Source organism: Hypomesus transpacificus, chromosome 11 (genome assembly GCF_021917145.1).
Source record: "Hypomesus transpacificus isolate Combined female chromosome 11, fHypTra1, whole genome shotgun sequence".
NCBI lineage: Eukaryota > Metazoa > Chordata > Actinopteri > Osmeriformes > Osmeridae > Hypomesus > Hypomesus transpacificus.
Genome location: NC_061070.1, coordinates 10329232 through 10354245, shown reverse-complemented (window position 1 = coordinate 10354245; position 25014 = coordinate 10329232). Strand labels below are relative to the sequence as shown.

The window sequence follows — 25014 nt, the reverse complement described above, 5'->3', positions numbered from 1 at the left end:
ATTATGCACTGTCCACATAGCATAACCCCCTGACAAGACAGGCTAGCGCCTAACTACAGCCCTCTGGCACCTGCACGCTTAGCCTTATTTTGCGGGGTTTGTTTTCAGAAAGTTAAGTGTTCTTGACATGACCTCATGGCCATAACTTATCTTTTAGCGACTGCTGGTACTCCACTAGTTGGAAGAATGAATATCTAAAGATAAACCTACTGACTACCGTACGGCCCATCAAAAAAGACAGATGTTGGTAGAAGTTTGAATGGGACCTAAGAAAGGTACATTAGCACCGGCCCTCTCTTCCATCTAAAGACCTGATTTGGTCAGCTGAGATTGCTTGGCTGCATTCAAGCTTAGTCTGACATACCAGTCTTTTGCAGATACAATTTACAGGTAAAAATGTTTTACTACAGGTAAATTATGTCTTCCAACCAGTTGCAACAAGGAAGTTCTGGTGTAAAATGTCAAGCTTGTGCTGGTACAGCGCTAAACTTAGCCCACATGCTCATTTACACAATGAAAGCCAACACTTGGCACCTCCAAAAATTGTCAATACTCTGGCCATATTGTCAATCTGGAAAATGCTAGCAGTCCCATCAAAGTGTCACCACGCGTGGCCCACCAGTTTTGTTTTTAGAGCAGCGGGAGGGGAGGGGACAGACAGACAGGGACAGTCCAGAGGTGTTGAAACTTTCAAAACCCCACCTTAATACCCAATGCTTTATTCATGTTCTCGACTCCCTGTGTGGAGTCGAGAACGTGGCGCTGAACTTCAAACCCATTACTTCCTGGGTGAACAAAAGCCAAGCGGGGGAGCAGATCTACCCAGCACTCACCCCCCCCCCCCCCCCCTCCACCCCACCCCCAATTACCACCTCATAAGAATATGCTTAACATAACATTAAAATACCATCTAGGTAGTAGGTTGGGAAAACACTAAATCCTACATGTAAGGTTCACAGCTGACATCACACGTTACGTAGGGGGCTAGACCTGGACTCAACGGATCCCTTCTAGACTCAGTGGGCCTCAGTTCAGGCTAGCAGAATGGGTGGAGGGGCTCAAGATAGCCTCAGTTCAGGCTAGCAGCATGGGTGGAGGGGCTCAAGATAGCCTCAGGCTAGCAGAATGGCTGGAGGGGCTCAGGATAGCCTCAGTTCAGGCTAGCAGAATGGGTGGAGGGGCTCAGGATAGTCTCCGTAGTGTGTCTGTACACTTCTTCGACTTGCTATGTTTTCATATAATCAACAGATCTAAAACTAAAATTTAAAAAGTAGAAAAATGTTGAGGTTCAAGAACTTTAGAAACTCCTCCCAAAGCAGTTTGTTTGTGGTCATTACTCATGCAGATGGAAAAATGTAAATTAGCCAGCCTGGTTTGCATCTAATGATGGGGTGCACTGCTTGGAGAATTCAAGACATTTGGACACAATAGCAGTGCATCCGTTTGTTGACACCCTTCTACTTCTGAATGATCTACAAACACTATGACTATAAGAAGCAATGTATTAATTTGCAACTGCTTCCCTTCATCTGACTCTCTTACCTTCTTCAACTCAATACCTCCTACCTGGTTGGTGCCTGCCTCTCCCTTAATCCATCCTAGCCGTGTCTCTCCGACCTCTCCTTCTCTTTTTTCTTTTTTGGGGGGGGGGTTCTGGTTTGTTTTGCTCTAGTCTTGCCCTCTGTTCCTGTCAGCACACCCAGATCCTCCATGCTCCCCCCCACACCCCCCTCCCACAGACCCCGTGCGGACCCCCGGGCCAGCATGATTAATGGCCTTCTGCTGGGACTCTCCATCCACTCAGCACATTGTTGAGAGGCTCTGAAACAGGACAACAGTTGCATCCCCTCTTCACACCGGGCCTAAGCCATGCCTGTCAGTCCCCGGTTAGGACACTGTTAACTGGCCAGATTTACAGCTACTAACCAGCGATAGGGGCAGTTTGTCTGGGGAGGGAGTTAAGGGGACTCCACCTTCCTTAAACAGCTTGGCCAGGCCAAAGACACTTCGATATGCCTACACCCTTTGAAATGCAAGGGTGGCAAACCACTGCTGTTCTTGTAATAAACAGTTTGGCAAATGTACAAAAAATATCCCACCTAATCAAATCTTGTAGGACTACTGTACGTCAACTACGTAGTCATGAAAGAAAACAGCTTGACAGTCAGTAAGTGTCTATTAATGAAAGTAAACCTTGTTTCTAGAAAAGTTCAACAGTCACCGCCTGTTCCCTATTTGGACTGGGACATTAACCCTGGCAAGGGTGCTAAGAATCCCACCTTCCTTGTGGAAAGGACAGGAGGAGTGGCAGGCAGGATACCATCATCACTGTAATGGTACCCCGGTTCTTGTTTTCACCACAGTGAAGAGGAAGTTCGATTTTGTGTTGCTCCATCTTGGGGGACAGCCGTTGTACATTCCTGACAGGGTAAAACACTGAGCGAAATCACTTGTCACCCTCCTTTCTCCCTCTCCCAAACTTCTGTGAAATTCAAAGAAGACAGGATTCCCTCTCAGATGAATATCAACAGTTGAAGTAACGGCCAATGCATTCATGGAAGTGACAACACTATATATTTTTGGCTTAGCTATGAAATATACATCATCAGTGCCCAGACTGAAAATAGAACAGCCGATGATCTTAATCTCAGTGTTAAACCCATAGGTGCACAGTGTGAAGGGGGAATTATGGATTATGTAGTTCACACGAGGCCATTTCTTCTGAGGAGGCTGGAATTCCTTGGTGAGTAAACATATTTGCATAAGTGACTGAGTGATTTGAATTATGGCTCCTCTTGGCATTTGCCAACTGCATTCAGCCAGTTCAATTGGGAGTGATATATGTGCGGATATCGGGTGGCAGAGGAGCATGAGGTGGGGGTGGGGGGGGCTTGAAAGGGCACCGTTAGTTCCCACGTGCACAGGCTGCAAACCCCTTCGAGGCGGAGCTGCCTAAGCACAGCTGTAGGGGCCAAGACAACACACGCACACACTTGACCTTGAACTGGTATTGTGTGTGTTCCCTCTCACTGATGGACAGGAAGCTATAATGAGGTGAATGAGTGAGGTCGTGAGCAATTTGTGGATTAAGTAGCCAGCAGAGGGACTGTTACACAAAGCCAAAAGTAACCATAACATAAATTACAAAATTGACACGACGCTTAAATATAAATATGATATTTCCTGAAGTAATTACAGTGACCAAAAGGAAGAGAATTAATATAAAAAATACCCTACTTTAAAAAAAATCTGAATAAGAAAAAATGCTGTCTGGCAAATGTTCACCCAACTGAACCAAAGAAAAATTATATCTGCACTGTCCTTTACTCAGGGGACAGTGAGATAATTATTGAAAAGGTCAATCAGCGAGCGTTCAAATTATCCATCGTGACATTCGTTCTGCGATTCCATCGCTGTGCCCCTCTGATAGTCACCACTGGTGCCTTGCTAGTTATTCCAGTCAATTAGAGGTGTGCTTGTGAATTTAGTTAGTGTTCAGTAAAAAATATAAAATGAGAAAGAGCTGTCAGTCAAAAGCGGGCCGCTCTAGCTTAGATCTTGCGGGTGTCGGAATCTCTAAACCTGTATTTGTATGAATAAAAATGAGGGGATTTAAGGCTGGCTGCTTTCTCTGCAGACTTGTCAAAAATCTGACCTTCGCTGAGGGGGGTTGGGAGCAAGAAGGAGGGGAAAAAGATTTAGAAAGAAGCTTGGACTGACTTGTTCATAACAAAGGTAGAAAAAATAAAGAAAAAAATGAAAAAAGAAAGTGAGAATACAAAAAAGAAAAACCACGTTTGAATGAATCTCAGTTCACTCCTCAGCCTCTCTAAGGTATGGTCTACCCCATACTCCTGTACAACCAATAGCCTAACACAAATCCAAAGAATTATTCAACAGGGGAATGAGGCTGAGATTTATCTGTTTGATGTTAAACATGAATCCAATGTGGAATACTTCGCCTGTCAATGCCATGAGAGACTCAATCTACACATCAAAATAAGGCTTGTTTTTGAACATCTCACACCTATGGTTTCAATGATTAGAAATGGGCACCTATGGACATCTTGTGGTAATAGGCACCCCAGCAAATATGCTACTGGGCCAATTTGTCACTATTGGTAGCTTGTTTGTAATTCCAATGTAGTACTGGGATTAGCTTGACATGTCCACATGGCTAACCCTGTCATCACTGAGCTACTGGTCCACTTAACCCCATAGGCAGCATTGGTTAACCGTCTCATTGATAGGATGTCTAAAGGGGTGAAGGCAATGAAAGTCCCAACCCAGGCAAAATAAGTAAAATAAGTAATCGGGGGTCAGATGGCTGAGCGGTTACGGAGTCGGGATATTAATCAGAAGGTTGTTGGTTCGATTCCCGGCAGTGCCAAATGACGATGTGTCCCTACTTGCATCGGGGAGAATGTCCCTTAACTTACTGTAAGTCGCTCTGGATAAGAGTTTCTGCTAAATGACTAAATGTTATGCGATCGTGTAAGTCCAACAGTGAATCAAACGCAAAAATATATACAAAATAAATGTGCATTACTTAACAAACTAGGGAATGTGTTGATTGGCAGGCTCCAATTGAAGAATAGGAAGCAACAAACCAGATTGATTATTGGGAGATGGTGTAGCACTAACAATTCCATGGTTTGGAACCAGACATTCCCTTCTGTGTTATATTACTTTCAATCAGTGAAGCGTATATTTTATGACATGAGGGGAAAAAGGGAGCTGTGTTTTTGCTGTTCAAAAACAATCAGTTCAAATCTAAAGGCCGAGATGCCGTTAGAAAGCAGTCAATTATACGGGTCAAATGAGCTTGCGAGATGAAGACGAGGTATTTTGTATGATCTTAACGTCCCAATCCAATCAAGAAAAGCCTGATTGCATAATGAACAGGAGCAAGGTGGAGGTAGTAGACATGGGTTAGGGTCAGGTGGGGTAGTGAGTCAAAGACAGAACAGAAAATGGGGTGAGGGCGGATGGGTGGGGGGGTTAGGGACACTAAAACACATGTTCCATAGCTGACCTAACTCCTCTGACTATACCCCCTTTGTTTTGTCGACTGAGAGAAAACCTTTTGACATCCAGAAGTTGTAGGAAACTTTTTTTTTTTTTTTTTCTTGGACAGAAAGAGACAACACTTCCTTTCCCAGAACGATCTATCTCTCTGCTTGACAAGACTCCCTGCTATATTTACCCAACTAAAATTGCAGATGATATACTTCCAGCTGCACCGCTCTCCAACGACATGGCACATGGTCCTGCCAATCACAGCAGCCAGAACAAGAGGGAAAGCAGAATGGAGGAACTTTTAACAACGAAGCAAGGGAGGGAGATGAACAGAGGGAGAAAGTGGATGTGAAACCTTGTGGGGAAGAATCCACATTTCTTTGCTGGTTGGCCTTTGTTGTTGTTAGATGGGTCTGAGAGATACACACTGTGTGTGTATGAAATGACTGGGCTTTCAGTAAGTAGACAGCTGGGCCACTGCAAAACCTCAGAGCACCAACACAACACAGAGACACAGCCCACCCGGAAAAATTCACACTGAAATGATTCCGGTGTGTTTGTGTGTGTCTACGTTATGTGCATGTGGGATTTTGTGCATGAGTGCATGTGTAGAGTGACAGTAGGGTATTGGTATCCGTTGTTGCAATAATCCCCCCCAAAATGCATCCAGTTAGTTAAGATCTGATGCACTCTAGTCTGGTAATTTGCTTTTTCTTATCTGCTTTTAGAAGCATTTGTCTCTGCAGGACAGTGACATGGCGTTCGAGGGTCAAAGTTTGTGCTTATAAGATTACAAGAAGGTGAGTCGCCTTTCCACATGAATCACATTGCAGTGACAAGAACTGGTAACTAGAATTAAGTTACCTCCAACCATCCATTGTTCTTTGAAATAGGAAAAACAGTCTTCATTCTTAACCTTTTAAGAATGATCAAGGGGGTAAACCATCAAAGTAGATTTTGGAATAAAAGTAGCTAGGTGAAATATAATAAACACTCCGGTCTCCAATGCCATTGCTCTGGAGCACTAACAAGACCTTTGGTGTTACAGCAGTGGAGGGGGGGGGGGGATGAAAACAGCGTGGCCGATTCCTCCTAGGGCCCTGGCGCAGCCGTGCCTGTCTGTCTTGCAGCTAGTAGTAGCGGTGGCATTCCCTTGAGAGCGAGGGGAGGGCTACGCTACTAGCTACACCCGGAGAGGGGCTGAAACCGTGGCCTCAGGGCTCCATGTGTTCCGTCTCTCCATCATCCAGATAGCTTGCTAGCTGCTGCCTGGTAGGAAGAGTTTAGAGGGCTGCCCCACTGCAAGAGGCACGTTAACATAACAGCAGGGTGAGCACACAGATGGCCACGGATCATCAGCTAGTAGCCAATACAGGATCTTTAGAGCCTGAACGTGAATGTAAGAGTCGTATGGCGGGGTGATGATAAGCTGATAGCTTTTGTAGATGGCAACGAAGTTGGATGCACCATAAGGATATTTGCTTCTATGAGCACAACCATGGCCGGGTTTTCTCTTAGAACGTTCCTAAGAGGATCTTAGCGTTAAGAGCTTCTTAACGAATATGGGAAACCCGGCCCATGTGTGTAAGATGTACTGTAGGCCCAAAAATGTGTTGATATGGTTAGCCTTTATTAGGCTTCTTAATAAACCTTTTGAGGAATGAGGAAACTGCTCGATTTTAAGGCTGTAAAAAAGTACAGAGCCTCTACACATTGTGTGTATCTTTACAAGATTTCAAATGTTCTCACCAGAGAAAAACACTTGCACAACCCACCGTAACATTTACCTTCACCGTCTAGCTTATTAGCAGGCATTTGGATAAAAGATGAACAAACAGTTGTATCGCTTCAATGGGACTTCTTAAAATGATTAAGCGGAGTATCCCCCACACAGTAAGACATTGGGAGAGATAATATTGACAAACGTGAAAGGCCAACCTATTTCACTTTGGAAATCTGCCACGCACACCTGATTAAATATGCTCTTACTCTTCAGACAGGAGGAAAAAAGGCACTTTGTGATGGCAATCTTGAATGTGTTCAACCTCAAGGTCTCAACTGACTACAGCTTTATCCGTGTGATGTATTTGAAGAGGGAAGATTGGAAAAGAAACTATGGCTACTCGTTTTAGCCTTTATGAAGAATGTTGGTCTTTCAGGAATATTAAACAATGGCAACTTCAAATATTCTTCAGTGAATCCATCCTCTGTGTCTCTGTATGAAATGCTTTCATAGAAAACTGAAAGACCAATCCTTATTAGCTATTCAACGTTAAATTTAGTAAGCTTGGTTGGTGTGTATGTAAAGGAATGGTTAACTGAAACAACTTTTTTACTTGTATGTGTTTTCAGCAGTGCTAACCTTTTATGCTGTTGAGTATCTCCTTCAGGTGGCTAAAGCTGTTGAGTAATGGATCTTGTTCTTCATCCTGAGCAAAGAATTTTAAAGAAAAAGGTAAATGACAAACAAATTACATTTAACACGATTACTAATACAACTGTGGTGCAGGTTTTAACGTTATATGTGTTTTTTTACACTATTTTAGGTGTGTATGGAGAGTTTGTTTGTGCTATGGATCAGAAATATAGTGCTATAGCGTTGATCATGAAAGGCTAAGTTCTATAATGAACGTAAACAAAATAGTCTTCATAAAATGACAGTGGAACACACTTACTAAAGGAGTGTGGGTATTCCATCTTGAATTCCTCTTGATGGCACCAACTACAGTACATATCTCCCCTTGGACAATGTATATATTCTTGTCCACCATCCTGTTTTCTGTGAAGACAAACATAGGGTGAGACTGGATGTTACTTTGGAGGAAAGTTCTCCCTTGCTTCAGTTTAACATTAGAACTGTTAAATCCTATGGTCCTGTTGAAGGTGGATATACAGCTGGCCTAATTGTCTCTGGAGATGATTATTGCAGGAAACACCATGTGTGGCTAATCTTGACTGAAAAGGGGAATAGAATTACATTAATGAGGGACTGATACCCACTTAATTGATGTGCTGAGAATGTGACAGACCAACATAACCTGTCATGGTTAACAATCACATTACAAGATAGAATAGGTACACAGAAATGGCAATAAATCTGAATTAAAACACGCAGCGACAAGGCATATAAAAGGTGTGCATCAGGTACCCAAATGGCCGCATCGTAACTATTTTATTGTATTACTGAAAGCGAAGGCTATACCTTTCAAAACTCACAATTATTAGCCAAGTACACTATAGGACCATCCAGACTCATTGTAATTTGAACTAGAGGGCTAGCTAGTAGCTAGTAGTAGGCCTGACAAACCCAGACAAGCCACGTAGAGTGTAGTAGGTTTTCCACTGTAGCTAGTTTAGCTATTATTGCACCCTGCAGCAAGTGAGATGATGTATCATAATGTTAGCCAGTTTGCTAGATGACACATGAACACGAAGTTATGATTGCGGTCATTGTTAACAAGCTTGCTCCTGCGGGACTAATTCTTAAGGGTCGTTGTTAACCAGTTCTAGCTAATGGGGTGTCCCTGAAACAACACTATGTGCTAGCTAGCTAATTTAATTAGCAACAGCCATAGAGCTACCTATCTAGCAACAACAATAAAAGCTCAATCTTTCATCTCACAGTTCTGCTTGAGAAAGCTCGGCTTGGCAATAATAACCTACTTAGCACTAACTGAGTATTACTCAAGCCTTACAACCGTCTCATGTAGCTAGCGTTGTTTTGTATTTTGAAGACAAAACTGGTTGCTTGTTGCTTAGCTGGCTATAACTAGCTTACGTTAGCTGGCTGCCATTATCAGACATTTAAGCTATTTTGACAGGTCAACTCGACGAGCTAACGTTAGCTAGCTAACTAGCTAGCACCACATCCATGTACTGTGTCAGTCCGACGTGTACCTCGTATCGGTTTAAATTAAGCTCCCGACTATAAGTCACGTTCTAGACAACTCCTTTACTTTTGTTTGTTTCACAAAATCGTGGATAGATACAATTTCACGGAAAAACACATACCTGTTTAGTTGCAATTCCAAGATGGAGTCCTGTACAATTTCAACTGGTGGTAGCCTGCTACTAGCTAGCTAGCTAGCTAACAAGCCAAGTACTGTACAGCTGACCAAAAGTGATGACTAAAGTTCAGTTAGCTACACCATATAGAGAAATACCAATACTAAGGCATTCCAATTCTTATACATACAATACAAAGACACTGATTATTAAATTGCCAGACAGTGTCAAATATGAGCAATTAAAACAAATATACCGGTTGTCAATCTGTACTTCGTAAACACACTGACGTGGAAAACCTGGAAATGTGCAACCAACCTTGCTGCCTGCGTTTGTTTGACAGCTTACTGGACCAATAGGCTCAAACATTAATTGGACGTTACTCAATTGATCAAAAATACACATGAATCCCATTTATATTTTAACATTGACCATGTTATCATAAATGTTTTAAACGTCTATATTATACTTCTATGTTTTCAAGAATCCTGTTTTAGTTAAGAAACGCATGGAAAGGCGGGACCATAACAATCAAGCTTCTGTGTACTCCGTGCTAAAGGCATGGCTCGTTCATCATTTCAAGCTCAGCTCGAGTTGAGGAAATGACAGTATAGTGTAACTATAAGGATTGTTCATATGAAGTAAATAAATAAATACCAATATCAAGTTTTTCAAGTTGTTTCAATCCTGAAGAACACTATAAAATACCTTTCAAATCTTAGACTGATCTATTAGTGGGTTACCATGAAGCCTAGGATGCCCCTGTGGTAATTTACATAACATATTATGAATACAGACACCACATATGATATAATTAAGAAAACATTAAACACACACACAAGATGGAAGTCTTTTTTGCAGTAATAACCTCCATGGGCCAATATCAAATAACCTTTATATCGACATGTACTTAGACAAGACAAAAGTATAGCACATTCCTAATGATAAGGCCCATTTTGCACAATTCTACCAGAAAGTGTTAAATATCTGGTTAAACATGCAACCCCACAGTAGCAGCTCTTTGTTTGCTCTCTTCCAAAGTGTTTGATCACCTGCTGGGATTGAAATTGCAACATTTCATCTGCAAATAAAGGCATTTCTACAGTATGTAGAAGGAGATATGCCAACCTCACAGAAGAAATAACTTTATGATTCCAGTCATTCACCTGTACGTACATGTGAATGACCTCTTGGTTATTCACCAACCAAGTACCAACCAAGAGGTTATCCTCGTGACACAATCTCTGGTGAAAATATGTTGGAATCATTCAAATAAAATGTTTATGTTTGTATATCCTATTTCATGTTCATTTCTTGCTTTCAATAATTTGCATGGTGTTGGAATCTTGGTTTATGTGGACATGTATTTAAACTACATGCACTAATCTCTTTAGTTTAGGACTCCACACATGTATGTGTGTTTAGACAATGTTCATGTATGAATTTGTATTCATGTATGAATTTGTCAACATTTCATGGTTAGAGAGCAGTGCTTATGGTATGTTGCACATTTGTTATACATTATGTCCTCATCTGACCTACAATGATGTTTTAGTGAATGTCACATTTCTGTCCCCACCCATTTTCTTCCAATATGAAACATCTGGATTTCTGTTTATTAGATTGACTTCTCCCAAACTGAAAGTATGTAGGGCTACTCAGGATATCTTGGAAGCCTTTCTAATCATTACTCAATATTAGCTGCATATTCCAAGAAGGACCTCAGCCAATCATCAGATTGATGTCTTCAGTGAAATATTCAGAAGACCTAGATTCTACATGACGTACTGTCTACCAGACACATGTAAGAAGAGGCTAATTATCACTTACCCCTTGTTATCTGATACATAAAACATGAATTGGTAGATTATTGCATCTAAAATTCAAATCCCATTTTTGTTTATAATGGAAAATCAAATTGATATATCAATTTATATAGATATATCTATTGAGCAATCTCATCAGTTTTTAACTTTAAAATCTTGTAGAAGTCGCTGTAGTCTATCATGTGCCTTTCAGGTGTCATGCATCTTGATTGAGTTGCAGAGACTAGAATGTAACCCCAATACCTATTTACAGATTGTCGCTGTCTTGTTTTAGAGTATTTTGAAGGAGAGAGAACATAGCAAAGGAAAAGTCATGTGTAATGATTGCCTGCAGTCGGCTATTCTGTAGTCTGGAGTCTCTATCCTCTGCTTGGGGAATCGAGATGGACTGCGCCATCCAAACGTAAGCGCATGTCAAAACTGCAAGGCTAAAGTCGCGGAGAGAGGGCGCGATTGTGTGAAGCCTATGATGTGCTGCTTAGTTGTATGCATTGTGTCGTATGTTTTGAGAGCGAGATAGACAGACACCGACAGAGAGTGAGAGATAGAGAGAAAGAGAGAGACAGAGAGAGAGAGAGAGAGACAGAGAGAGAGAGAGAGAGAGAGAGAGAGAGAGAGAGAGAGAGAGAGAGAGAGAGAGAGAGAGAGAGAGAGAGAGAGAGAGAGAGAGAGAGAGAGAGTAGTAATGTAGTGTTGGTGTGTGCGTGCTGTGGGGGGCAAGCAAAAGCTGTGAAGTGGGCAGTCCTTTCTACAGTGGACCTGTCGCACACGATATTTAGCATAAAGTCTGCCCCGCTCTGTATGGGGATCGAGCTTTCCCTCTTCGATTGTCTTCATGTCTGACTGCATTGAGAGAAGGAAACTGACGCTTTTTTACTTTACAGCCAGAGGAACTTTCTACATATCAGCAACATCCCTCTCGGACAACGAATAACTCACACCAAGCTAGTCTATCCAGGGATTAATTTATCCAGAGCGGGATTTCATGTGAGTATTAGGTCCAAGTGTATCTGTTTGTACACCTGTAAATAACGTGAAATGGTTCTTGTTTAGAGAATACAGTCAAAAATAAGCAAACATCGGTTCATCATCCAGAGTTACTGCTAGAAGGGTGTCTATTCCTAAACCATGAACTGTCATCCTTACTCCACACAAGACCTGTGGAAAGATAATAATTAACTATAACCTAAACGTTAGTGCATAAAGGCCTAATTAACGAAAATGCAAATAGGCCAAGCAAAGAAAGTTTACTTTAAATATTCACGGATAACCATAGTGCTTTCGGACTCATAGTATAGCTTATGGACCAACTCATAAATTGACTTGATTAAATGTGCTATAGGCCCTACCCTGATGTTAACTTTTCAGTAAGACTCACACACAGCCTATAGTCATGCTGGCTGGGCAGAAAATATTCCACAATATTCCACGCTCCGTTGAAAATAACAGTAGCCACAGTGTTAGCGTCACTTTCCTAAATAATGAATTAATTAAAGTATAAATGATATGTAATTGAGTCTACTTTGTAATATATCGCAGATAAGGATACTTGTGACGGTTATTATTTGTATTTTTTTATTGTAACAATTTTTTTTTCTCTATCAAACTAAACACAAATAAGCCTTCATATAAAATAATAGGCTATAGTCTCCAAACACACAAAGCATAAATTCATGGCTTGTGAGCGCGTTCGATGTGAAACCATTTCAGAGGTCAAAAATGTTTGGGGATCTAGCCGAAATTGATAGGTGGCAGGTGCTCCTGAGCCACAAGAGACCACAGAATGAAAACCAGAGCCGTGCCCCCTCTACCTCCTGCTCCCTTTCCCCTGTCAGCCTAGAGCGCCTCTACAATCATGTGTGCACTCATTCTTCCTGTAGTTTAAACTTAAACAATATCAAATAGGCCTACGTTGTTTTCTTTAACCCATATTGGGCTTTCCATGGCACCCTATGGGCCTATGGTAAATATGCTTTATCCCAAAAAAATGTTTAGTTCCTGAAGTCTTTTGGGTTTTTTTGAGCAAGTTGTGTGCTACTGAGTTAAACTGAGCCATGTTCGAAATGTCAAAACAAAGCGTTGAAAATGGATTGTTATTGCTATTTAACCTAGGCTATAAACATTTTTTTATGTTAGAAAATATCACAGGTAGCCTATACTAAATGAGACAAATTAAATGGGCATTTTTGTTTCGTTTATTGGTAGCTAAATAAAAAGGCAATATTATTTGTATTCCATCAAAAGCGCGAAAGTGACCCTTAAAAAACACATTTATTTACAAACACATTTTTATCATAGGCCTACTTGACGCGTTGGTTGCCTTTTAATTTGTTTATGAAAATAGCGACTTGTTCTATAAAGTTGGCTCTGGGCCTGTGGCCAATTCTGTCATAGGTTTTGGATTTACCATCAAAGACATTTCACACCACTTGAATTAAAATAATTTTACATGCTAATTCTATAGCCTTGGATTACGCATTTTAATGGAATAATTGTATGACTACTTATTTGGCAAGTACTAGCATACAAACGTTGTCTGTAGCCTATATTAGGCCTATCCTATATTTATCTCATAATGTGGTTGCAACAAAGTGTTTTGAGAGTTTGAATTTTCACTTGTCTGTAAATCTATCTAGTCCTAACATTTTAATAGCATACAATCAATGCTGTAATTTTATAATATGCATCGGGCCCCTGGTGTTTGAATAATAATAATACAGTCTTCCGCTTTTGAAATAATTTCAAAGGGATATTCGATATCCCAACAACCTTGTTCAATTGAAAGCCTTTTTATTGATTTGTTAGCTATTTGGTTTATAACAATTACGATACGTTGTTCGGATACCCTATTTATTGTTGCAGTCAAATTACCACCAATTCCTTTAGTCTTGGTCCCTATGAGAGGCATTTGGCTTAGACACTATCCCAATCTTGCAGTTTAAAGTTAACTGCAGCAATATCAGGACTGCTTAGCCTAATTGTAATAGCTATCTGGAAGACCCAAAAAGTTTATTTTTTATGACATGTTCATCAGACTGGGTTGTTATGTCTCGTGTTGATGAAAAACTCGCTTTGACACTCCCAGTCTTATGCAAATGTCTGTTAGGAGGGGAGAAATTAACATCTACAAACATTGGGCCGAAATTCCATCTGCCGCCTCCTCGAGGAGACCCTTAATAAGTTCTCAGACAGCAAAGTGACACACATCTTAATCAAGTCTTAATCCAAGGAATTAATTCTCGACGCGTTTCTGAATAATTCCAATGCTAATGCAGGTCCGTGGAAATATGAGCAGTCTGCCTCAGTAGCACCAACAGATGGACCCACCAATCTTCGGAAAAATGAGAGAATTTTTGCTTCAATTTTTATTTTATTAGACCTATAATGAGATCGATGTTCAAAGATTCCAAAGCCAAAAGTCCACACCAATTACAAATTATTTCCCTCAGTTAGGATATGGCCAAACGTCTGTGTTTGATTGCAATTATTTTATGCTTCATGAGCACGTATAGACTGGCAGATAAACATGATGGAACACACTTGCAATGTCGATGTGAAAGGGTTATAGGCCTATAGGCTGCACAATGCATATTAACACACATCCTTATAATATGTTAAGTATTCTAATCAACTCGTTTATGGCTTACATTGTGAATCATCGTGGGTTGTTGTCAGACAAGTAATTTGCCTGTAACATTTCAAGTTCAAGAGGGCTCCTTAAACTGTAGTTATGTTATCAGAAATAGATTGAAACCAGTAGCAATAAGATCAAGGTTATCATTAGCATTTTTTTAAACAAAGGAATAATACATGCATTCAAAGTTATCTTCGATTTAAAACTGATGATATTTTAGCATAATTCCCCAAAAGAAATAGAATAATTTCACAAGGTTTAGTTTGAAATGTATATGTTTAAAAGTAGACCTTATTTAAAAAATCTAGTTACCAAACTGCCCATCAGTAAACAAGAACAAAGTCCTTTTCAATGTGAGGTGACGTGGGGACATGCAAAGCAGTTCCCACAAAATATTTGTACAGAAACTCACGGTACACAGTTCTCACAGAACACATTTGAGTTTAGTCCCCTTGTTAGGTCTATGATGGCATGTTGGCCATATCATATGCACTGGGGGGAGGGTCATGATTTGGAGTTTGAAATATAGTAATGTCACACCTCCAAAGGGGGCACTGACACCTTGTTCCAGACAAAATGACCAGCTTGCGTCACCCCAACTCCCTCCCTGGCAAGCTAGCCAGCCTCTCAGCACTACATTGACACTGGCTCATCCATCATTGTCACGGTGGATATGTGTCTGACTGGGTCATATTCATATTTATGACCAAAAATACTGTACACTGGGGATACTTGTCTTGGGTACACATACATACAAAGGACAGCTGTTGCTCTCAGGCAAGTACACTTTGAGCTCTAGAAGATGAGACTACCATTGAGGGTTGCTTTATTTATGGGAAAACAGAAGAACATCAAACAAATAAGAGCTGTATTCAAAGACTGTCAGAACCCATTAGAGTACTTTTGCTACAGTTTTACATCGACTTTTAATATTGAGAATTGCCTCAAATTCCACCAGCTTTATTATTATATTAATTTGTATGACAAACTATGGGACACCATACACAATTAGATGTGTATGGTAAAGAAATTTGTCTACCATTATTTAACTTTATCCTCCTCAATCTCTCATTTTCTGCAAAGAAAAAAATACACATATCATTGATAGACTTGTGAGTTGTCCTGCTATGCAATGATTTGTTCTTAATTATACCAACCACATTGTGTAAGTTCTCCATGTGAAAGCTTTCTGGCTAATTGTGCCATAGGTTAACAGAATGAGCAAACCAAAACCAGTCTGGGATATTGTACATGACGTCTTATCTTTTAAACTTTTCATTTTATGCACTTGCTTGTCCCTACTAAAATCTGGTTTAACACAATAAAATTAAGATAGATATTGAGGTTTTGATTTTATATTCTTGCAAAGCCATAATAACTCCATGATGCAAAACATAATCAAATGTGCACTTTTAATTGAGTCTTTTGAACTTATTTGACTATAAATATTAAAATATAACAAGTAAGTCCCCCCATTAGCTATTAATTTCCCCTTGTCCAATGGGACTATGAAACATATTGACTGAATGGCAAGAAATCAAAGTTTGTTAGAGTTAAAAGCCTCTGAACATGGATGCTCTAAATGGGAAGCACTATTTTGATGGTAAAGCACTCCCTTCTGGACTTGGTCTCTTGGTCAGTACTGGATCGATCAGGGGTTGTGATTTTATGCCACTTCTAACTTCCTATGCTGAAATACGTTTGATGAGATGGGAGGTACAGACTGGCATATTGATGGCACATGGAGTAAACCAGCCAGTAGCTAAATGCATGCATGGGAGACATTGTGTTAAGTTGGTTTAGGTGCAGTGCTATGGGCGCAAGTGAATCCCTTTGTGACATTGCTTGCAAAAAGGGCTATTAGAGACTGCAAATGAATTTGTTCTCGAAAACGAAGACGCTGTTTGATCAGAAAAAAATGTCAAAGGAGAAGTAATTGGCTACTTCCGCGTAGTTTTGATACTACTTTTAGTTTGTCCTGTCAAACAAATTATACCGCTGTTATAAGCCTGTTTTCTCTTCTCATTTTGGGAACTCCCTTAAAGGGTGGCTAGTGGACTGGAACCTACCCCGTCATTAAACCCAGCCACGACATCATAAATCTCATGAAGCTTTGAGGGAGTGATTGTGTCCCCATATCTTAAAGGTGTTAACTGCGCTTGTATAAATAAACGACCTGTTATTTTAGGATCTATTACGTATCAGTCTCCCTCATGAGGATACTATTTTAGTTTAACAGATCATGATAAGTTTATGCCAATAACTGAATGATCAAAAATAGAAATAGACAGAGACAGTCGCTAAAACAAAAAAAGGTTACTCTGTTTAAATTATAACATGACAAAATTACATTCTAATCGAAAAATAGGCTATGAAGTGTTATGTTGTCTGTAGACAAGATATAGGCCTAGTAGCCTATAGATCGTACCTTACATTTCAATTATATTTTTTCGTTGCTGTTCAGAGATACAAAGATAATTCCTCCAGCAATTTCTGTAATAAGTGGGCATTAGGCTAAAATGACTAAATATAACCATATTAACGACCACATTGATAAGCTTATGTTTGTTTTATATTGACTTGTGCTGAAATGTGTCGCATTGCTGTTTGCAGAGTCTGTCGGCCGGGGTTATGGATTTTAACCTTCTGACGGACAGTGAAGCCCGTAGCCCGGCGCTATCGCTCTCGGACTCCGGGACCCCTCAACATGATCAGGGATGCAAAGGTCAAGACAACAGCGGTCAGTTATAACACGATGACCTTTTTCATGACTATTTGTAAAGCCGGATTTAACAGAGTTGTTCTGGCAGGTATTTGCAACAAGTAGCACGAAACGATATTTGTAGTGGGCTATTTCGAGGCCTATATTTGAGTAGATATACACAGCCTAGCTATAATATTTCGTCAAATTCATGTAGATCCGGTGTACAGGCTTATAATTGTAAAACTTTTTTCCTTGATGAACGGAGTGAGCGCACGCCAATTTGGATATTGTCCTAGGCCTAATTTCTTTGACGTTATTTGATGGTTAATTATGTTGAGGATTCACGCATTATAACATGTATAATATAGCCAAGCTTTTATGGTTTGATATAGCCTAGTCAAGGCATTTGCTGTTTTGCATGCATGGGACTGGATATAGAGTAGCCTACATGTCTCCAGGAATTGGAGCAATCATCTGCAAGCTTATCCTTGTGCACAAATCAATGACGTGTCTGAGGATCTAGCGGCACCAACTGATCTCACAAGCGTGACAAAAGTAGCCTATTGGGTCTCTTTTTACCGAAATGGACAAGCTCATTGCAGAGTTACCTCGATATTTGTTGCAAAACGGGGTAGAAGAGAAACATGGGGCATGTTTAGCATTTATTTTGCAATCCAAATCCGTCAGGCCCTGTGCTGTTCGTGGATGGAGTCTTTTGTCTTATTCAGTTTTATGATTTGTTGAAAACCAGATTATTTAAAAAAGACTACATATAGAGTGAATATATATATTACTCCTTCCAAACTATTTCTTATTTCTTTGTCTATGAAACCCTCAATTTTATGGACAGTTATGGTGAATTCATAGTCAATTTTCGTTAACGAAATTATAATCAGCATCCTAGCCTTATATAGATAGGCCTAGATCATTGAGATTTTGATCAGACAAATACATGTTTGCCATTACAGATTCTGTAATCTAGCAAACTAATAATGAAGCTAGATAACTCTTGATGTTGAGTATAGTCAACATTCTTTAAAAAAAATGTATAGCCTAGGTTTCTCACGAAGGGTGAACAAAGGGGTTCGTTTTATAAAAATAAATCTAATAAAATACCGATCCTATTAATTTAACTGGAAATAATCGGCGCCCATGAAATAGAAACATAGATGCTGAAATAAGACATAGGGTTAGTAGTTGGATTGAAATATCCAATGCTTCCAAATGGATTAATGGAATATTTGGAGCCTTTTGTGCATAAACCGCTATTTTACAACTGTGTGACTTTGTCGACGTGTGTGTAGGGCCGTGTATGCGTGTATACGCTTGCATTTGTGTGTGCTGCATGTCTGTGCGTGTATGTCTTTATGCGTTTTTAAATGAATGCATTTGCACATGTATTCTACCTACACCTCCATGTCCTGCCTGTCTCTGTTCATCCAGGGGACAAGTGCATAAATTCAAATTTAATTGCCAAACAACTGTGTCTGGCTTTGCAACCTCTGCTCATAAATCCACCCCTAACAAGCTTTCAGACATTCTGGAGCTGAGAATATCTCACCCCATATCAGCCTCAACGACATTCAAAGAAATGTCATCAGTGTAATGTGTGCCTGTGGCTGCCCCTCCGGAACGTTAATTTACTGTAAAGCCTTTACTTATTTATAATCTTGTTTCACTGAACCGTTTAGTGTAGACGTCTCTCACTTTCTGTTCATTATCATCATAACTTTTCTGGTTGTCTAAGAATAAGTCTGTGGCAAGGCTTGTAGTGATAATAGGTTCAAAGTCACTTTTATCCTTAAAAGGACAAAGGTGAATTGCTGTGACATGCCCCAACTATGATGACAATACATATTTGATCAATCCATGTTCAATGTTAACTGAGAAATAACCAAATCAAAAACAATAAAATATACCTTGGTGATCAAAAAACAGTAGAATTAAATGCCACCAATGGCCATTGATAAGTTAAATCGCAAACCAATCTTTTCAACAACAAGCAGGGACCTTATTGGTAAGATTGCCTCCATTGTTGACCACAATAGGTTTTAAAGGGTTCTGACCTCCCCTCTGTATTGTGACATGGGAGTCAGGACAGATTTAGGCTTTTAGTGATGGCTAAACCAGTGTCAGTTTACTGGCAGATAACAGCCTCGGTCTGGCCTTATTGGTTTTGCTGGTGGCCCTGCAGAGTCTCTTTTAAACCCTGCTGATCATTTCAAACTCCTCCTAGAGAGCTAAGCCTTCGCCAAACAGTCCCAAACCTGCCCAGTCACAAAAGCCTGATCCAGGGGATTAGGGAGCCAGCTAATTTTGCACTTTCTGTGGGGTCCTCAAATTGCGGAACTCTGATTAGGAGAGGATGGTTCATTGGTAGACATAACATGGTTGTGTTGTCCCACCCTTTCTGTGATTTTTTTTGTTTCCGGGCCAAAGGAAGGCAATTATTGATTAGTTGTTTTCTGCAATATAGGTCCAATGAGCTGTTATGTAATCGGTTACATTGTTGTTGGTTTGACTTAAATAGTGTTTGTGAAGTGTAAAAACATCTGTCCAGGATAGAGTTTTCTTGATTAAAAGATGGCTATGCAGCTTAGAATAAAATATTTTCCACTAAAACCTCCCAAATACATTATTTTACTTTGAGCATATCTCAAAATCTGAACGAGAACTTGATATTTCTCAATGGAATTTGTAGTTAACTCTTGGGGGTCCACCTCCTGCTGCCCTTCCAGACACAGAGAAATCCCACCAGAACCAGACGGACGAGTCCAATGCTGAAGACGGCTCCCTGAAGAAGAAGCAGCGCAGGCAGAGGACCCACTTTACCAGCCAGCAGCTCCAGGAGCTGGAGGCCACCTTCCAGAGGAACCGCTACCCAGACATGAGCACACGGGAGGAGATCGCTGTGTGGACCAACCTCACGGAGGCACGCGTTAGGGTGGGTAAACCCTCACGCACTCATGATGAAAATGATATTGGTGATTATTGGTGTGGTAATGATTTGACATGAATGACAGTGGTGTTGACGGTGGTGGCAATAATGATGTTGGTGGTGATAAAGCCAATGGTGGCGATGGTGATAATTATGGTGGGGTGGGTCATTATGGTCGTGATGATAATGATGGTGATAATGATGGTGGTGATGAAAATTATGTTGGTGTGATGATGGCAGTGGTGATAATGATGGTGGTTGTGATCATGGTGATAATGATGGTGGTGATGATAATGGTGGGGGTGGTAATGATGGTGTTGATTACAATGATAGTGATGATGGTGATGATGATAATGATGGTGAGGATGATGTAGAAAAGGGTATTTGAGCAATTATTTATTGTTGAGTAATTGAGTGATAGTTGTTTCGCGGTGACTGCTGTATGTGGGTGGGTGCTGGATCAATGCTACCTGCATTTGAGTTTTATTGTTTTATACACTTTCAAGACAGAATTCTTGAATGAAAAGTTGTATCACATGTTACTGTACAAGTCCATAGGCATGGATGAGTAAGTAATTCATACATGGTTTAAATTTGTGTCTTTGGTTGGTTAGGTAACAGGGATGTACATTATATTATTCCTGGATCATTCCTATATCAGACATGTTTGTGTTCAAAATACAGATAAGTATATATCGACACCAAAGACAGGTCCTATATTCATACGTTATAGTGTGTGACACAAAGGTCAGAAGGGCACAAAGCCCCAATCCTAAAACGTTCCTTCTCCAGCCCAGAGGTTCGGTCCACACCCAGTGTGGAGCAGGTGGGTGCACATACTGATGGACGACAATACAATTGCTGCCTGTCTGACAAGTAATGGATCAGATCAACTTGGCTGGATGAAAGGTCACATAGCAGGCAGTCTTGGTTGTTATTTTGAAAGGACAACAGACCACACATGGGCTAGGTCCTAATGTCCATCAGTAGCCCTCTGAACCCTTCACGTTCCACTATAATCCAAGGTAGACGCAGATTCCACTGGCATACCAAAGATACTTCCCCTGTCATGTTGATTTATGGGATTTGTCAGCGTATTTGATCGTAGTAGACAAATTTGCCTTCTTAAGGTGCATGTTACACACTGGCGTATGTTATTCCATTAAATATGTGTGTCCTAATGGCACAGATAAAATACACTTTATTTTGTATATTGTATGTACTTATCACTGATTGAGGCAATCCACCAAGGAAAATTTTTTTGTTAGTAAGACTATAGACATGTCAGCCCTTTTAAGTCCTCTAATTGCCTTTGGTTTTAAACAGAAAAAATAATATAATTCATATATTTAAAGTTGAGCATTTGGTCATGCTGGTCATTTACCAGTTTAGGAAAGTGAGGTTTAGTTTGATAACCTTTCCCATCGAACCATTTGACATTCAGATTTTTCCATCAACAGTTAAACAGTATTGCCCCAGAGTCAAGTTAAGGGTGCGAGAAGAACTCTCCTTGAGGGGGTTTACCCACTGTCACTGAGTAGGATGGAAAACTTGGTGCTACACACTGAGCTCCACATTTAATAGTCTGGAGCATTCTGTTACTACCATAACAGATTTGGTACTGGTAGACCAAGCCTTTTGACAGAGGGTAATCTTTCTATGCCCACAATATTAGAAAGACAGAACTGGTTGAACGTTTTGCATGAACAGAACAGTGATTACAATTATTATTATTTTGAAACAACTCATCTGTCTGCATGACATTACTATATGTTTATGCATGCGTTCGCTTTTCAGTAAAACATTGTGGGGTATACATTTTGTGTCTTCATAAAACAATTTGCTTCTGAAAATTCTGCTCAAAAACGAACGCTGAAGGGAAGTATTTTTTTCTCTATTGGGAACTTAATTTGATATGTTCATTAAAAATTTGCCATTAAAATGTAAATCCATTTTATACCCTCTTAAAATAGAACCTTAAAATGACAAATGTGAAGTGGCATAGACTTTTCTGTCAGAGCTCATAATTAAAATAAGTGAATGATTAGTTTTAATAAACCATACTTTATATGACTGCTTGATAATACACTTCAACTTAGTTTCTTAAACAAGTTTTTTATTTCAAAGTGTCAGAATATACACTGGATATTGTCAAAACTATTTGAAAGGTTTCATGATGTTTTTTAATTAAATTAAAAGGGGATTCTTTGCTGCTATTAAAACTTTTAGTAATGCAACTTAGCAGTTTAGTTATATTATTTACTGGTAAAAGAATTGAGTGGTTGGTACAACACATCATGTTTACATTTGAAAAATGTATAGTAGTTCTCCCATGTCTTCAAATATTTCTGATATCTAGTATTTATTATTATCTGAGCTATGTTTGGAGCACTGTAGATCCATTTGTATACATCGTTTTCTTTGTGATCATCTCCGAAATGTTTAGCCACTCACCATCATGAAATAAGATTGACGTGAAAACACATATTTATCAATCTTTGTCTCCTTGCCTGCAGGTATGGTTCAAGAACCGCCGTGCTAAATGGAGGAAAAGGGAGAGGAACCAACAAGCGGAGTTGTGCAAAAATGGCTTTGGCACCCAGTTCAATGGACTAATGCAGCCCTATGATGACATGTACTCAGGCTACTCCTACAACAACTGGGCCACCAAGAGCCTGGCTAGCAGCCCTTTGTCAGCCAAAAGTTTCCCTTTCTTCAACTCCATGAATGTAAGCCCCCTGTCCTCCCAGCCCATGTTCTCCCCTCCCAGCTCCATCCCCTCCATGAACATGGGCTCCAGCATGGTGCCCTCAGCTGTGGCTGGGGTGCCCGGTGCGGGCCTCAACAACTTGGGCAACCTCAACAACCTCAACAGCCCTACGCTCAACTCAGTGGCGGTGACAGCGGCCACCTGCCCCTATGCCACTTCGGCTAGCCCCTATATGTACAGAGACACCTGCAACTCCAGCCTCGCCAGCCTTAGGCTCAAGGCCAAGCAACACGCCAATTTTGCATATCCGGCTGTTCAGAACCCAGTGTCTAACCTAAGCCCATGCCAGTATGCAGTGGACCGGCCAGTATGAAGACAGACCACAACCTCCCACCCCGACCCCCCAGTCCTAAAACACCTACATGTATTCTCTCCCCCAAATCCACTTCCCCCACTGCTCCCAGCCAATAGACCTTCTCCTGTCCCTTCCATACTACATCTATGAATCTAAGAAATGTGTTACTGCGGTATGGACTGACTACCATGATGTTGTTTGAGGAAAAGGGGTGGTACACAACAGGAATAAGCTTAAACAGAGACAAAACTATATTCCCAGATGGACCACCACGCTTCAAAGAACTCACAAATAAACTGAGACTTTGTTGCTGAACCGACCAACTGTTAAAATGAGGATTTCTAAGATTATATCAACTATAATTGTTTTGGACTGCATGACAAGAGTGAATTTAAGGAAAACAAAGAAAAACCTGAATGCTGCAACTGCACTGGTGGTCAACATCTTGGCCAAAAGGAAATCATTGTTGAAGCTTTCCACCACCATCGCAGGAAAAGGGACCTGTGGTTGCAATATGGGGAAAAGAGGATGTATATAATGGACTTTTTTCCGTTTTGTATGTGACAAAACTATCTATGAAAAGTAATTATTTGAAGATAAGAAAAGCATGTTCTTCAAGAGCATAGATTGATGTACTATGAGAACCTTCTTTAGGAATTTGAATCTTTGTTATGAATTCCACTCAGTTCAGAAGGTCCAGGGTCATAGTTCACATCAGGAAAGATAGGAAAAGTAGCAGGACGTCATTTCAGAGAGAATAAAAAAATCAGTTAGACAAAACCACCACGGTTTACACATCTGTCAGAATATCAGAACCTTTTTAAAGTAACCCCCCAAAAAGCCATTGAATATATAGATTTGTGTGGTGTTATATGAAGGGAGTCCATTACTGTAAAAATGTATGTAAGAGTGCAGTTGTTATAAAACAAGCTTTTTTTGGTGTAGCCTGCTTTGTCTCATTAAAATGAATAAAACGGATCTGTTTTTATGAACAACTAAGACTGCTATTTGAGTAAATACTGTGTAAGAAACGATAATTATTCTTGATTTTTGTCTTTTCATCATCTACGGCCCATGACATTTGACAAAGTGACACAGACCTACACACAATGTTCTCTGGACATGACGGCAACACCATGGAAACGCCATCTCACCTCCATGGCAACATTACGCAACAAGGACATGGGGAGACAGATGTAGAGATATAGATGTTCCCGTTGGCTGGTCACCGATATGTTTGACCTACACTCTTTGAGCAGTAGCCACAGTGCGGTCCCCAGGCTATCCCGTAACAGGGGAGGAATTCTAAAGCCATGCTTCAGATGGTCTGTGGTCAATGCCAACATTACGTAAGCAGTTGGGAGGTGTCCCTGTAGACTCCTATTCAGGGGACAAACGCTCTATTGCCGAGCGGGGGCACTTGGCACTGACGGTGATATTTTACAACAATGTTGTTCTCATTTTGTAGTTTAGTACCCATGCATACTTATTTCTAGCTTGCCAGTTTTCCCAACATCAACTGTCACTCAAATAGCTTTAACATGCCAATTCTAACATTACGGAAAGTATTTATTTGTTATTTTCTCACAAACGTTACGTGTTGGAATTGATGGTACCGTAGAAAGGGACTAAAATGTGTTTTTCTACAGTGCTTTACATTATTAGATTATTTTTATTTGTATGATTTAACAACTATCTTAGACAACCATTTGCGGCACGTTATTGGCAACCCAAGTAAAATTGGCTGTCTATTTGAACGTTTTATAGTGTTTTCACTTACTGCCAGCAACATTTTTATTAGCTTCTTAGCACTGTTTGCCTCT

At 40.3% G+C, this 25014-nt stretch overlaps 2 protein-coding genes across 9 annotated transcripts in view; one reads left to right on the top strand and one right to left on the bottom strand.

Annotated features, from left to right (window-relative positions):
- Nucleotides 1-9336, bottom strand: part of gbf1 (golgi brefeldin A resistant guanine nucleotide exchange factor 1) — a 57651-nt gene extending 48315 nt beyond the window's left edge. For all 8 annotated transcript variants that reach the window (XM_047029801.1, XM_047029804.1, XM_047029802.1 and 5 more), the window contains exons 1-3: nucleotides 9031-9336; nucleotides 7695-7798; nucleotides 7382-7448 (exon numbers count right to left, since the gene is read on the bottom strand). In XM_047029801.1, the coding sequence (XP_046885757.1) occupies nucleotides 7382-7448; nucleotides 7695-7790 (163 nt within the window). In that variant the 5' untranslated portion in view covers nucleotides 7791-7798; nucleotides 9031-9336. The remainder of the gene's footprint in view (nucleotides 1-7381; nucleotides 7449-7694; nucleotides 7799-9030) is intronic.
- Nucleotides 9337-11529: 2193 nt separating this feature from the next.
- On the top strand, nucleotides 11530-24228 carry pitx3 (paired-like homeodomain 3). Its single transcript, XM_047030189.1, has 4 exons — nucleotides 11530-11837; nucleotides 17098-17224; nucleotides 19927-20132; nucleotides 22643-24228. The coding sequence occupies exons 2-4, from the start codon at nucleotides 17116-17118 to the stop codon at nucleotides 23207-23209; spliced, it is 882 nt and encodes a 293-aa protein (XP_046886145.1). The 5' UTR covers nucleotides 11530-11837; nucleotides 17098-17115; the 3' UTR covers nucleotides 23210-24228.
- Nucleotides 24229-25014: the final 786 nt, after the last annotated feature.